The sequence below is a fragment of the Drosophila biarmipes genome, chromosome 3R, assembly GCF_025231255.1.
Source record: "Drosophila biarmipes strain raj3 chromosome 3R, RU_DBia_V1.1, whole genome shotgun sequence".
Classification (NCBI taxonomy): domain Eukaryota; kingdom Metazoa; phylum Arthropoda; class Insecta; order Diptera; family Drosophilidae; genus Drosophila; species Drosophila biarmipes.
Genome location: NC_066616.1, coordinates 21,745,611 through 21,760,891, shown reverse-complemented (window position 1 = coordinate 21,760,891; position 15,281 = coordinate 21,745,611). Strand labels below are relative to the sequence as shown.

The following is a 15,281-nucleotide window of genomic DNA, read 5'->3' as shown; positions in this document are numbered from 1 at the left end:
CAAAAATTATTTGAACACCAATAAAGATAGGTCCTTCTACCATTTTAAGGCCCACAGATTCTTGAACACAAAACCATAACTTCTTGGCAATTGAAAACGAAAACCACAAGGCACGTGCACAACAATTGAAATTTATTTAAAAATAAATTAAATTTTCCTTCCTTCTGTTTGTTTTATTTTATAAAATTCTTACACAAGGATTACATATAGAGAATGCGCGACATTCGCCTCTAAGTGTGCATGTGTATGTGTGTGTTCTTGAGGGACACCCATGTCTTCTCCAGCCGCTGCTATAAGTAAGTATGATTGAATCTTTAGTTTGTTTTCACACCGCAATTTCGAATGGTTCATCTAGGCTGCTGCTGCTGTAAATCGTGGAATTTTGCGAGTCGGGGATTCTTATCTGGGTAGCGAGCAGATCTCGCAGGATGTGAGCTCGCCGCGGTTGATGAATGTGCAGTGGTTGCACGTCCAGGTGTTGGCGTCCAGGTCCATGGCCTCCGAGCCAGCAGCTCCGGTACTCGCCGAAGCCCCGCCGCTGGGATAGCTGGTGGTGCCCCTGAAAGGAAGAATATTTAGTTAGACACACTCTTAGTTAAGGATAATGAACGAGGAAAACTCACCCACTGCCGCCGGAACTGGCCTGGATCAGCGACTCGAGCAGCTTCCACACATCCTCCACCTTAAACTGGGCCGCCTGGTTGGGGTTCTTGGTGCGCACCGCCTCCAGCAAGGGACCCATGTGCTGGCGCAGCGGCAGCATGTCCATCTTGTACAGGTAGACCAGCAGGTGGAAGTCGGAGATGGCCTCAAGGAACTCCTCGTCGCCCCAGGCGGACAGATAGCAGCTGAGGGCGTTGAAGTCCTGCAGGTGGCCGTCGATGTAGCGGTTCTCAATGGGGAACTGCTGCCGCTTGTCGTACTCGGTGAACGTGTAGATGGGCTGCAGCGGCGTGGAGGCGGGCACATCCACCAGCAGATACTCGACGGGCAGGGGGCGAGCCAGTCGCTGCACCTCGTTGCCGTACTGGTCCTTCTCCTGCAATAAGAGCGGAATTGAACAGGTTATTAGGGGCTTTAACCAGGCTCAAACCCGGCCAGTCTTGGCCCAGTGACCTACATCACAGCGAGACCTACATCGGCGAAAAAAACACTTGCTGACGTCTGATTTGCTCTCTTTTGTTACCCCCATTTTAGTGGCTGCCTCTCTAAAAGCTCGCTGGCGGGCAACCTGTTAGCTCGGCAATGACCTTGCCCACATCCACGAAGGCCGGCGGCACTTGTCTCTGGTCTTGGCCCAATCAGGGTCGCCAGGAGCCAGCACTCAAGACGGAAGCCCGGCCAGAAGAGCCTGAAAGTATGCTGCTTAAATGAAACCTTGTTCCGGGAATCCCCTGATGAAACGATTTTGCACACTTGAGTCGGAATAACACTGTATTTTTTATGCTTATCAATGTGAATTGATTAAAATAAATGCTTTCTACGATGCTCCAAAATTAATATAACACTCTCCATGGCCGTCATTAATGTAAAAATTCTGAAAACATTGTGAGCGAATGTCAAATTACATATTCATCAACTGCGACGCAGCCACCAAAAACGCCTGCAGCCCTATGTTACAATTTCGTTATTAAAAAAATGGGGGCGGAAAAACGGGACACAGGGGGCGTTGGGGCCCAGGATAATCCACGCCCTCTTGGCTCTATGATTCCCGTTTCAGTTTCGTGACAAACGCAATTAACCGGTGTCCGCTGGCCGGCCAAAACGGGGGCGTTTTAACCGCGGAGGAGTCAGCATGGCAACACTTCCTACTCGATGCCGGTGCATTCAATCGGAATGGCATAGCACGCCTCGCATGCATAAGTTAATTAGCTCCGGAGCCCAGAAAACCGAACCGGAATACCTGGATACCTGGGATAGCTGGTCTACCAGGTGGAGCAGAAGCTGGTCAAACAAAATCTGTGCACGTACATAATAGAGGTTGAGCAAGAGGATATTGGACCAGCACCATCTGCGGGCTCCTATAACCATGTTAAACTACTGCAAGCCACTCAAAACTTGTTGCATTACGAATTTCCGCATCCGTTTGCGTCAGCGGTGGCAAATTGAGTTTCGCACTTTAAATTCAATTGCAACAAACTTTGCCCCAATCCACAGCTTCAATGCGATGAGTCGCCTATCTTTTGTCAATTATCAACTTGGTCGGCGGACAATTGAAAGTGGATTGAAATCTGATGGGTTTGGGCGAAACAATGCAAATTTACTGGACCTGCAAATTAAAGCCATTGGGTTGGGAGTCTGACATCAAAGGACCTAATCCTATTAGTGATCAGGCCAAAATTGAATTTTCAAAGTGGTGGAGCACACATATTGTCCATCATTAAAGGGCTGAAACTGTTAGCCTAGTCCAGTTTAAGCTTCCATCTTTAAAGAATACAACGCTGTATTAAGGTAACGTGTCAGATATAATAGTCTATATATATAAAGCTATCCATTAGAAACCAAAAATAAAATTACAGCGAAGTCCACTTAAATGGAACTAATAAAAAGCATATCATTGAATTCCAAATAAATTTGAAATGAATTCCTTTTAATCCTATTAAAATATAAGAATCCAATCAATCTTTTTAAGGATACAATTCACGTGTAGAAAAGACAATTCCCAAATCCCAATCATACATTCAGAGGAGTTCATCCTCGCAATTACCACTGACTAACCCCTTTATAAGTTACTTTTTTTTTAGAGAGTGTAAACCAGATTTCGGTTTCAGTAGCAGGTAATAACTGGTTGCCTTTCAATTGACTTAACAAACTAATTACGCCATGTGTTCTCGTTCTCCAAAAACCAAATGCAGTATCACTTCTGCTTAGAAACCCAATGGCAGAGACACAAAATGCAAAAGTGGGTTGCAGAGTTGAGTGCAAAAATATTTGCATGCCCTGCGGAGCATAAAAAAGAGTGTTGAACGAGAGGAGAACAGCTTGACATTGACATTGGAAGCCACGCGGAGAGAGCCAGGACAGCCAGAGCTTTGCAAGCTCTCTCCCAGGACTATAAAAGCCACATCCTGGCCAGTCGAGGCTGCATTTGCCAACAAATCGCGCAACAGGGCAGGACGAGCCCAGCTTCGAGTTGCTTCGAAACGGTCAAAACGGCACGCGTTATCCTCGGTTGTTAGTCCTGTGCTCCGAAAATACATCCATCTATATAGCCATTTGCATTTTTTTGTTGGCTAACATGCCTGGTTCGAAGGAGGAGACGCCACATCCGATGCACAGAGCCATTAGCCAGCAGGGTCACCATGTTCTGGACGGCGGTAGCCTCCTCGACGCTCTCCTCGAACAGCGCCGAGAGCTCGGCGGGATTGGCCAGCGCGGCGCCCAGCTACCAGCAGCAGCACACGAAGCCCTCGCCGCTGAGAGCCTCCTCCAGCAGCTGGCAGCTTAGCAATGCTGCATTCAAATCGCGTCTGCAACAGCAACAGCTACTGCAGCAGCACCAGCAACAGATACAGATACAGCAGCAGCAGCAGCACGAGCAGCAGCAACTGCAACTGCAACAGCAATCCGGGGAAGTGGCCCAACAGGAAGTGCAGGCAAGCAAGGAGCCCAAACACTCTGCTGGGCAGAAGCACAAACTTTCAACGGCGAACATCAAAAAGAAAATCAGTCCAAGGAGTGAAAGTAAAATATTCAAAGCTCTCACCTCCTGCAAGTGCACCCAGAAGTAGGGTGAAGTGCAAGTGTACAAATGTCAAAACAATAAGAACCCAACAGTTCAATATTTTTTGATGCATTTTCAAGTTAGCAACTATGAAACCAAAACACAAACTAAAAGAAAAACAATAAGAAACCAAAACAATAAAGTTCCTGAGGATTTAAAAGTGAGACACATTGAGTAATATTTGCATATCACACTTTGAGGAATAAAACCTATATCTAATGGTAAGATTCAAGTTTTTTAAGAGGTTCTTAATTATAAAATAAACATGTTATAAAATTAATTTAAATGAATACTAAGAAACATAAAAAATTCAAAACTCATCAGAACTTTATATAATATAAAAACAAATCAAAAATAATAAATTTATAATATTATATATATTTCTTGATATTATTTCTTGATATTATTTCTTAAAGGTGCTTAGACTTCTCTACCTCACAACACATTTAATCAGCAGATTCGTTATCATATCTCAGCGGATGCAGACCTTCAGCCACACTTATTCGCCACATTCCATTTGGCATCCATCAAAGTTTCGCTTTGATTAGCAAATGATTTGACATGGTGAAGGTTAATTTGCATGATTGAAGGCTGGCAGGAAGGCTTTTGGCCGGCGGGGCAAAGGGCCATCAATCAAAAAAGGTCGATTTCCCGCAAAAGTATGCTAATTATTTGTCATCTCTAGTCGCAACCCTAATAAGTAGCGTGTATAAAAACTACAAAATTGTCCGAATGATTTCTGATAGAAAGAACTTGGTTTCCTGTTCCTTGTGAAATTTGATAGTTAATGAAGGCTGCTCTCTATTCTGAAGGACATCCAGGAAAGCAATTTTCTTGGTACTATGATTTTTTATGTGCAATCTTCATATAGGTTCTTAAAGTAAGAAAAATTTAAGTGATTCTTTGAAAAATGACCATGTGAGATTTTATATACAGCATTCATAAAATAGAAAATATGAAATCAAACTTAAACACGGTATAGTCGCCGCCTTCGCCTATTAGGTATTCTCTATTCAGCTGATGGGAGTGCGAGGGAGATAGAGATAGGCATGCAGAAAATCGGCTGTTTCCGAGATTTATTTTGTTATAACTTTTTAATGGGTGATTCGATTTTAAAAATGTTTGGCATGTAGAGATATATTGATAATCAAAACAAAATCTCATTAACACTTAAAAAAAATATTACAAAACATGGACCCTAAACAGGTTTTTGATAGGCTTTTTCTCTAATAGTAACAAGTGTAAGAACAGAGGTGTATTTTAATTTTTAAAACGCTATGAAAGCTCCCTGTTAATTCCCTTTGGCCAGCTGGTTTGTTTTTGTCGATTAAAATGCAATTTTATATTAACTAGTTCAACTATAATTGCTTCTAGCCTTGCAAAACTTTTTAAAAACTGCAGAGTTGCGTAAGCCTGGGAAGTAAAAGTTGCAATTGAGTCCCAAAGAAACCTAACCCGGGCTGTTATTCAAATAAAGTCTATCAACCACACAGCTCGCTCACCAACTTCCTGGCGAATATGAAAATGAATCGCACACTTGACCATATGGCTGGGAAATTCACAGCACGTTTGCACTGCCATTAAAATGGGGGAACCAATTATTGTCCTGTGGCCTTAGTCCTAGTCCGCTTATGGCAATTAGCAAAGGGGCATTTTGCCGGGAATTGAGACCTCCTGCCATTACATCCTCGGCCCATCGAAGGTGACACACAGGCACGCAATAAAAATTTATTGCCCGGCATAAAAGCGAAAAGCCAGGGCCTTGTCCAATGTCCAACGGCACTGACAATGAGCCCAAGGAGAAGGAAGTGGGCCAAACCAGGCCACAAATTGCTTATCGATTCGCAGATTTGCCTTCGCCACTTTTTATGATTTTTTCAGCCGAATGCTTGGCCGGAATTCGCTGACGCAGTTGCGAAAATTGATTGAGTAGACAATGCCAGAGGCAACTGAAATTCTGAATTATTTACAGGGCAAAGTGCGCTGAACACGGAACATATGAACTTTCATTTTCCGGAATCGTTTCAACTATAATATATATATTTTTTTCCACTTGACCATTTTCAATAAGACTGCATTTAAAGTTACTGGGAATTCATTAAGCCAGCATATATTCGCTCAGGCAAATGGCAGTTGCATAAAACATAAGCCACGAGCTTTTCCGGGCGTGGAAAACTTTTAATTTCATTAGGGAATCGGATGTGCTAAGCGAAAGGCTTCGACATGTGTTATAAATAAGTACACATCCACGAGACCAGACAAGCGGTGATTTCGGTGGAAGTCCCCTGGGTGGCGACCCGAAAGACATCAAAATGTGCAACAGGCCTGTTAAAAATGTATAGGAACACAGGTTGGCAATTTGGATAAATAAATCAGGCGGCGTAGATACATTTTTCATGGAAAAATACAAATTAAACCCATTTTTAGTATGCCTCCTAAATCCCTATTAAAAAGCTTTATTTGCAGCATGATTCATAATTCGCCACAGCAGGTTTAGTCGGGGTGATTATGAGCCCACGTGGAGAGTATAAATAGCCTTTTAAAACGTCAACCATTTCACCCTTTATCCCCACTAATTGCCACAATTGACATTTGATGGCAACTAAGTTTCAGTAAAACTTATCCAATTACGCAGGCTTATAACAACAGGGAAAAACAAGGGGAAAAACAACTCCTACTACAGAATTTACCACAGCAAATGGAATTTAACAATAACATTTGTCGGGCGCACTAATTAAGACATTCAAGGTGTAAACGTGTCTAAATGTGGCTTAAGCCTGAAAAATACTGACACAGGTCGGGCGGTTAAAGTAAAGTATGCCAACCGACCAAAAGCCACAGAAATCTGTCATTGTCTTGCCTTAGCTTTCACTGGCTTTTCTTTCTTTTCTCCATTTCAAAACACACTGACTCTCGTCTTCAACAATTGTCATGAATAGAGTGCGGCACATTGTCAACTTAATTTGCAGGCGCTGTAAACAATTACCGAAACGAATGCGCGAACATTTTGTACATTTTTCATTGCAAACACAACTTTTCGGGTGTACAAAACAATTGCCATAAATATGAATTTGTGCCAGGGCCTGTCAGGCAATTTATTTGCTCAATTTAAGCATTTGCTTCGATGGCGAAAAGTGTCAAAAAAGAAAAGAAGACGGATTCAGATCCCCAAAAAGTAGGCAACTTTTTTATTCTTCATATGCCACATGCAAAAGGGACTTCCCCCAGTAATTGCTGGCAGCCAGCTAAATTCGCAGACAGCTTAAGACATTTGCATAATTGCGGAGCAAAAAGGGGGGAAAATGTAGAGAAAGTGGGGAAAGTAACTGGCAAACATACAGCCAAAAGTGAATAATAAACAGAAAACAAAATAGGCGTAAAGAATGCCAGAAACGTGTTTCACGCTGTCCAATGGCATGGAAGAAAATAGAATCCGGGTTGGACAAAAAAATGAAGCCTTCAGTTTGAGCAGGTGCACTTTAACATCGTGACAAAAAATGGGAAACGACACACAGAAGGTCGCTTCAGAGCTCATTTTTCAACAATGTTTGCCAACCGTTTTTGTTTGCTCTGCCTGCCGAACAAATTGCTGAAAAAAGGGGTTTTACTGGACATGTAATATGGAATTCCTCGAAATTTGTATAGTTATGATGTGCACCCTTTTTTATATGCTACTGCGACCAAATTGAAGTAATTTTTATACTGAGATACAAAAGAATCTACCATACATCAAAGAAATATACTATTTTATAACATTTCCTATATTTAAATACATTTTATTTCCGAACCCTTTATAAATAACAAGGCTTCAGTTCCCAACTTTACCCAATCAGACGGGTAATTTTTGCAAAATCGGGCTAAACAGGCGTCGCAATTACTCCGATTGAATATTAATTAATTTGTTTAACCTAGTTCCGGGCTATTTGAGCAGTAACCTATGCCAAAGCACCCAACATAAATAGCACACGCATGTCGCTTGCCCACAAAGTTTTGGCTTCTGGTCAGCAGTTTGTCCGAATTCGATGCCATTTCCTTTGGGCCAGACTTCTGTGCGTTGCCAGGGGCACTTTTACTTGACCCCCGAAAACCGCTTGTTACTCATTAACTTGGGGTTCCAGCCCTCGGTCGTTCTGTGCCAAAGAAAGTTTGATTACACAGCTTAGAACAAAGTCCCAATAACTGCCGCACGGCGAAAAACTTTCTCCGGGGAATTAGGCCAGAATCTTAAGAAATGTGGGCGAGAGGTTAATCACAATCGGCTCAAAGAATAAACAATTTGAAAATTTACAAAGTTTTTTGCGGATTAAAAATCAGGAATCAGGAAAAGGAATTCGTAAAGAATTTCCCCCGAAAGTTACTCAATAATGAGACATCATAATCAAATATTTTGAAGAAGAGTAGGTGAAAAGGTCTTTGGTGTTTGTTTTTTGGGAATTTTTTGTTTTCGTTGTATCAGAAACTTTTCAATTTCGTTTAGTTTGCCTATTTATTTATTGTGCATAAGCTGCTCAAGTCAAGTGCAAACACAGTTGAAGACATCTGTGGATGATTTGTGGGAGGCCGCAAATTAAACTGGAAGTGTTTATGATGGGCTATTTTGGCTTCGCTTGAGAGCAGTTGGGGAATTATTTATTTTAAATATTGGTTTAAAATGTGTTAAAAAAATAGTATCCTAGAACTCCTGGCAAAATGGTTGCCAAATGTCAGATGTGTTTTTCATCTCCCCAGTTATAATAGTACATTCATAGAAGTAGGAACACCTAGGAGCAAGTTCTATTCAAAATCTGAATAATTTAGGTCGAATTTTCTAATTTTTTAGTACTGAGAAAAGATGGAGTCGTCTGTCCAGGTGCCCAAGGAGCTGGAAGCGCTGCTGAGCTGCGGACTGTGTCGTCGTCCATTTGATCTGGCCACCGGGCTGCTGCCCAAGGAGCTGGTCTGCCAGCACAGCTTCTGCGAGGAGTGCGTGCTCAGAAGCACAGTCCAGGAATCCACCGAGTGCATCTGTCGTCTGTGCGGAGTTCGCACTAAGCTGCAGGGCCACAAGCTGCCCGAACCTTTGGCCATCATGTTTCTACTCCGTGAACTTCCCGCCTTGGCTTTGGGCAGGGCCATGTTGGATTTCTCCAAGAGGAGCAACAGCAGCAACCCCTGCACCATTGATAATTCTGGCGAAGATCCCAAGGATTCGCCTTCGGACAACTGGTTGGACGAGATCTGCGTGGACAGCTTTCTGGCCAGCAGCGCCGAGCACTGCTTCATCCATGCCATGCCCAACTCCACTTGGTGCCACAATTGCCAGCGTTTGTTATGTCGCGCCTGCTCCGATGTCCCACTGCATCGGGAACATCGCATGGTCCGCCAGTTGGACTACCATGACGTGCTGCGCCAGCTGCTCACCTCGGAGCTGGTCAAGATCAAGCGCACGGTAACTCAATCCTCCGAATTGGCCTCTCGCGAAATGATTTTACTGCGCGAGCTGTGCGAAGCCTGCTACCACGTCCAACTGCACATAAAGCGGGTGATCTTGGAGCACCATCCCTCCATCGTGTCGGCCAAAATGGTGGGTTGGCATCAGCGCGCCGAGCTGGATTTAAGTCAAGCCGGCAGAAATCTCACCGGAGCCAAAATGATGCAACTGCTCACCCAGTTGGTCCAGCAGCGGCGCAAGTTCGAGCGCCTGTTGATGGAGATTCACTTCCAGTGCCGGATGCGGGCTGCAGTCCAGGAAAACGGCATGCAGGTTCTGGATTTCGAGCAGCTCAATGCCAGGCTCCTGCGGCTGACCAGGGATCCTATCCCTAAGGAAGCCCCCGCCAATGTGGAACCACCGCGGGCCCTTATCCTCACCAACTACTGCGTGTTTGCCTACTGGACCGAAGTGCAACGCTTGATGATGCCTCCACGCCCCAAGACTCCGTCGCCGGAGCCAGAGTTGCTGCCGCTATCCCGGCGAGCGGTGGCGCCACCGCGTTTCAATTACCGCCAGCGAGAGGCAGAGGTGAGGCTTCACATGCAGCACGTTGAATTGGATCAGAATGAGGCATTAGGCCGCCAAGCGGAGGAGGAATCCTTCGGCACCGGCTCCGGCTCCTCCTCGCAGAGCAGCAGCAATAGCAACAGTCAGAGCAGTTTCTCCTCGCTCCAAGGCAACTCCACGGCTCCGCAGCAGACCACCCATTATGTCCTGGACACGGAGCACTTCCAGAGAGTGGTGCAATATCGCGAAATGGTGTGGCAGGAGCAGCAGCAGTGGCAGATGCAGCAGTATCTGCAGCAGCCAAACTACCAAATGGTCCAACCGGGAGCCTCATGGGCCAACTGGGAGGAGCAGTGGTGGCAGCAGCAGTACCAGCACCAGCAGCAGCCGCAGATCTTCAGCCAGCAGAGCCAGGAGTATTACCAGGAAGGCACTCCATATTCCCCGGTAAGCATTGTCCGGCAGCCCTCCGCTCACTGTTATCCCATCTACTTTCTGGACATGGAAATAGCAGGCCAACTGGCCGGACGGGTACTAATCGAGGTGAGATCGGATGCCGCTCCCCGCATGGCGAAGAACTTTGGAGCCCTAGTGCGGCATGACCGGGGCTACGGCTACCGGGGCTGCAGCGTCTTCCAGGCCTGGGGAGGCGAGAGCATAATCACCGGTGATTTTGAGTCGCACAACGGACGCGGGGGCCACTCGGCCTTCGAGGATCGCTACTTCATGCCGGACGACACGGGCTTGCCGCCACATCGGGGAACAGTTGGCATGCGTAGGGGACAGCGGCGACAGGACAGGAGTGGCTTCGTGGGCAGCCAGTTCCGGTTGATCCTCAACGAGATGCGCTCCTTTACGGCCATCTTTGCGCACATAGTCCAGGGCATAGAACTGGTGGACCGGATTGCGGCCAGTGGCAATGCCCTGGGACGCCCGGCACTCAGAAGCATCATCCGGGATTGCGGCGAATACCATTCCAATCAATAAATCCAGGTCCTCTTCAAAATCCAACAAACCCTAACCACCAAGCAACAAACCCTCCCGAAGAAACTACAAATGTAGTTGTTATCGTAAATGTACAACTGTCCCCGATATCTACTATATCTATACAACTCTTGGTATTCTACTGATCTTGGTACGAATTTTTGTAGAAATAATGAATAAACTTCCCTGTCTGAATCGTCAAATATGGTCAACTCTTTTTTTGACAACGCATACAATTATAGTCAATAACAGAAACCAATTTTTTTTAAACATTGCAAAGAATTTTTATAAACAATTTACAAATCAAACAAACGTTTTGGATGCTATTTATAAAACAAAAAGAAAGACTTTCAACGACCTATAAAATTTTCAAATTTATTGGACAAGGTGGAAATTGTAACTAACCTTGGTTAATTATTTAAGAGTAATTAAGTATAGGTTAATAAATAAAAAAAACACTTGCAATGTGTTTGAGCGCTACGACGTTACCTGGATCTAATTAATTAGCTACAATAAACTAAATATAAAGCTCCTATTTGTAAGATGTTATTATATGGAACCGTTTTAAATCTGGATAAACTCCTCACTCAAACAATGAAACAGGTGAAATCAAAATAAACAGATGATAAATAAATGTGGTCAATTCAGTTACCTATACGAAATATATCTGTTAGCCAAAGTAGATAAGAAAGATAGTTTTTCGATGTCTACATATGCATTTTGTGTGATCTTAATTAAGGCTCTGCTTGTGATGGATAAAATAATAAACGCCAAGAATAGCCATCCGGAAATAAATAAAGGGAATCAATTTAATATATTCAACAAAAATATGCAAGTTTTAAGGTTTAATTTTCAATTGGCTCTAATTTTCCATTATAAATTAGTAAATAATAAATTTTAATTAAATTTAATCAAATAAAAATGAACAAATCGTAGTTATTTTATTAAATTCTATAAAATTAGCAACGGAAATATCATTTAAGTCCGAAATTAGTTACCAGGCACATATTTTATTTTAAGATTTAGGAAAATAAAACGAAATCATATTATATCGACATTATAAAATGCATTAGGTAGAACGCAAGCTGAAAGTTCGGCTAATAATAAAATATTACATTAAGGGCAAAGTAAAGAGTTATACAATGAACGTTGTGATTGTCTGGCAGTTGCTCAAAGGGCTAAAATCTAACTAAACAATTATATATAATAGAAAAATATAACTATGTGTCAGCAAATGTGCATGAGTGTCCTAGGTATACGATAAAGAAAATAATATTCTGAAGGAGAACCCAGAGCAATGATGAGAAGTACAAACCAAGAAGAAGAAAGGAACCCAAAACAAATTCGATTGTTTAATAACTTAAAGTCACTGTAATTGAAGATAATGTAAGCCTCTAAATGTTACATTTAAATGTTTGGCCTGGCATTGAAACCCAGATTTCCTTTGCTTGCCAAAATAAAACCCCATACTTGAATTGATGTCTAAATATGGAAGTTGTAAGTGTAAATGTGAACGTAATTCAATAAAGGTTGCCCAGAATCTAACTTTCTTTTGAGGGGGTGTTCCCTTTTTTAAAGGTTTTCAGAGCATTAAAAATCTAAACAAAAGTCGAATTCGGGAATCCACTTGTACCACAAAAAAATGTAAGAAGATCAATCAACACTTACCTTGTAGAAGACATCTGGAACATACTGCTTGTCTGTTGACTCTCGCACGTAGCCTAGTTCCGGCGCATCCTTAGTGGGTATCAGACAGTTGTCGCGCACCAGAGCCATGCACTGAGCCGAGACCGCATAGCCTTCCATGTGCACTTGTTTGGTTTTATCTCCTAAAGGTGAAAATATAAAATTTAATAACTTTCTTAAAGAAAACATTAACCAGAATCCTACCCGTCACACAAATCGTCACGAACTTTGAGCCAAAGACACCGTTGGAGGCGTATTTACACGGATTTGGGTGGCGATTCTGCAGCTCGCCGGCTGTGATGCACTCCTGGGCCGTAATGAAGTGCGACTCGATGCCACGGATCTGTTTGACAGTGCCGATACTCGCATCTTCCGTGATGAGATCAGTAAAAATCCAACCAATCTGGAAAAATAAAAATATAAGTTGCAATATCTTTTAGGTTTTCAGGTAGTTAGCTCACCTTCTTCAGTCCCAGCGCAGTGGCCACGGCATCCACATCGTCGGCTCCCTCATCCGGCTGGATGTTGATCGAATCCCGTGTGGACTCCTGTGGCGGCTCGTAGATGGCTGCCACCTTGGCCCGAATGCCCAGCGGGACATCCGTGTGCTGCTCGTATGTGCCATACAGATAGCCCATGCGCTGGTGGCCCGTGGTGCGCCAGTAGTTGAGAAAGCGCTCCACGATCTTGGTGTTCTCGAACATGACGTTATCCACGTGCCGATATGTCTGACGGTTTAGCGTTATGGCCGACGGCTGGCACTTGGAGCAGATGCCCTTGGGCCATGGCGGGTGCTCGCGGCATCCTGGCTTGATGCGGCAATTGATGTCGTCGAAGACAAAGTACTTGCCCTGGTCCATGCCAGAGGTCTGCTTGCGTATGTACGAGTGGAAGGACAAGTGCTTGATGTTCTGCTCCTTCAGATAGGACTCATCGTAGGGCTCCAGGGCGGAGCAGTGCACGCAGCGGCCGTTGGCATTGTGATGGCAACTGCAATAAACATTGTTTAATGAGTTTAATTTCAATTAAACAATTTAAATGGAATAGATATAGACACAACATCTAAGAACCGAAGCTTACAGCTTGCTATCGCGTTCGCGCTTGATGGTGCCGTCCGCCTTGCTCAGAATTTGGTCCACGTCATCTTCGACCACGTTGATGGATGGACGAGCACTGCTTGGATTGTTCTGGCTGGTGCTCTTGAAGAGCTGACTTTCCAGGACAGTGGTGCTGGTGCGCTGAAAAGAGTTCAATGGCATCGTGAATCTATAGATAGATCTTCTCCAAAGGCTCAACTCACGCGAGACGATGTGCCAGCCATCTGTTTTAAGTAGACCATGTCGCCATGCTTCAAGGATGTTCCCACCAGCTGGGTGCCACTGGCCTGCAGCTCTGTGAGAAAGTTGCGCTCCTTGAAGAGCCCAAATCCATCCACCTTCAGGGCATTCTGAACGCTGTCGTACAGATGCTTCAGATTCGACTTGGGCGAGATCTCGATGCGTTTGATGCCCTCCGCCGACTGAACGCGAATTAGCTGAAATATAATAAAAATAAATAATAGAAAAACCTTAATTAGTATTTCGGAAGCTGAATAATTGAGTTTTTGGTCCAACCGATTGTTTGCATAACACAAAGAGACGATGGCGCACAAAGGCGTAGGCGAAATTGCGCTTCTTGTAGATGAACTGCTCGAGCAGCAGTGGTGCACAGGCCATTTTCTGGACTTTCTGGACGGGTCACTGGGTTGGGCGGTTGAGTGGGAGGTTCGGTGGGTGGTGGGTGGCTTGGGCGGGGGGGTTGTCAAGTGTAGCTATAAGCTACCAAAGCCTGAAAGGCTTTTTGCTTAGTGATTCGGACTGTACGTCATGAAGGCGCGAACTTGACTGTGAAATTTTTGTTGGCATCGCAATAAAAACCAGTGCAATTCGTTGCCAAAATGAGTGCATAGATAAAAGAGATCTTTTTGTATAAAAAAAAAAATATATGTATGCTTTAAATTTCTATGGGATCCTAAACAGACCTCAACGTTAAGTTGTTTTATTTTTAAGTTCAACACGAAGTATATAACTTTTTTAAGTATAAAAATGATTTCAAAAAAGTTCAGATTTAACAATGTTTTTTCTTATTTTTTAATTTGAAATAAACAGTTTGTATGTTTTTTTAAAGAAACAAATATTTTTAATGATATTAGAGAAAATATAGTATGTAGACATTTCTCTCAGTGCAACACCCCTTCACACACCAATTGTATTATTGGCCAGACACGTCTTTCTTTTCGCCTTTACCAGGTGCAGCACTTAAGTGCGATTCCCTGGGCGCCTGCACTTCCCAATTATAATTAATCATTTATTTATTTTTTACGAAAGGTCTTGTCTTCGTCTCGAAAACCCCCCAAAAACCCCTCGGTCCACTCTTTCGCCTAGACTGCAGTCGAAAATCTACAAGTCATGGTACCTTCTAATTTCACCGCCTGCACTCTGGGCCCCTTTACAAGGCTTTGGGCGGCAGTACAACTCCGAGAGGGCATCCAAATAGATGTCACACTCATTTTATCCAGAACTTTTGCCGGCTAAAACGTTCTTTAATTATATTTTGCCATATATAATGCAACAACAACAAACGCCAGTGGAAGGGGAAACCGACTTTGTTTGCCGGCTTTTTTGGGGTGAACTTATGGACGAACGGAAGCGCAAATGCACTTCAATCACTGCACAATCACATAGACCTTCTAGTCATCACTTAAAAGGCACTTTTCAATTTGTTATCAACAATTTACTTACAATTTTGTCATTTGGCATTGTAATTTTGTCTCTGTCTCTTTCGCACAGCCAATAGAGGTGGTTAAACTTCGATACCGCCACGGCTGTTATCGATATTTTGCGGGTATTCGATAGCGATAATTACCCT

At 43.6% G+C, this 15,281-nt stretch overlaps 3 protein-coding genes across 6 annotated transcripts; 2 read left to right on the top strand and 1 right to left on the bottom strand.

Annotated features, from left to right (window-relative positions):
* Window positions 1-115: 115 nt before the first annotated feature.
* LOC108026138 (nuclear protein localization protein 4 homolog) lies at window positions 116-15,226 on the bottom strand. 2 transcript variants are annotated; one of them, XM_017096863.3, is made up of 8 exons: window positions 15,155-15,226; window positions 13,675-13,908; window positions 13,455-13,612; window positions 12,836-13,364; window positions 12,579-12,777; window positions 12,357-12,517; window positions 624-1,039; window positions 116-559 (listed from the first exon to the last, which is right to left on the bottom strand). In XM_017096863.3, the coding sequence occupies exons 1-8, from the start codon at window positions 15,170-15,172 to the stop codon at window positions 400-402; spliced, it is 1,875 nt and encodes a 624-aa protein (XP_016952352.1). In that variant the 5' UTR covers window positions 15,173-15,226; the 3' UTR covers window positions 116-399. The 2 variants fall into 2 exon arrangements, with proteins under 2 accessions (XP_016952352.1, XP_016952351.1); XM_017096862.2 differs by lacking the exon at window positions 15,155-15,226 and adding an exon at window positions 13,988-14,242.
* LOC122819131 (extracellular signal-regulated kinase 1) lies at window positions 2,917-3,934 on the top strand. Its single transcript, XM_044095563.2, has one exon. The coding sequence runs from the start codon at window positions 3,303-3,305 to the stop codon at window positions 3,729-3,731; it is 429 nt and encodes a 142-aa protein (XP_043951498.1). The 5' UTR covers window positions 2,917-3,302; the 3' UTR covers window positions 3,732-3,934.
* Window positions 8,449-10,891, top strand: LOC108026137 (uncharacterized). Of its 3 annotated transcripts, none has more exons than XM_017096861.3 (2): window positions 8,449-10,151; window positions 10,219-10,383. In XM_017096861.3, the coding sequence occupies exons 1-2, from the start codon at window positions 8,556-8,558 to the stop codon at window positions 10,240-10,242; spliced, it is 1,620 nt and encodes a 539-aa protein (XP_016952350.1). In that variant the 5' UTR covers window positions 8,449-8,555; the 3' UTR covers window positions 10,243-10,383. The 3 variants fall into 3 exon arrangements, with proteins under 3 accessions (XP_016952350.1, XP_016952349.1, XP_016952348.1); XM_017096860.3 differs by having other exon boundaries at window positions 10,216-10,382; XM_017096859.3 differs by having other exon boundaries at window positions 8,450-10,891.
* Window positions 15,227-15,281: the final 55 nt, after the last annotated feature.

Bases quoted from the DNA above. Each gene is read 5' to 3' on its own strand.
- LOC122819131 (XM_044095563.2), top strand. From the start codon at position 3,303: ATGTTCTGGACGGCGGTAGCCTCCTCGACGCTCTCCTCGAACAGCGCC.
- LOC108026137 (XM_017096859.3), top strand. From the start codon at position 8,556: ATGGAGTCGTCTGTCCAGGTGCCCAAGGAGCTGGAAGCGCTGCTGAGC.
- LOC108026138 (XM_017096862.2), bottom strand. From the start codon at position 14,089: ATGGCCTGTGCACCACTGCTGCTCGAGCAGTTCATCTACAAGAAGCGC. The intron at 12,778-12,835 runs GTGAGCTAACTA...TTATTTTTCCAG, and splicing joins CTGCGCTGGGACTGAAGAAG to ATTGGTTGGATTTTTACTGA. The intron at 560-623 runs GTGAGTTTTCCT...TCTTCCTTTCAG, and splicing joins GCCAGTTCCGGCGGCAGTGG to GGGCACCACCAGCTATCCCA.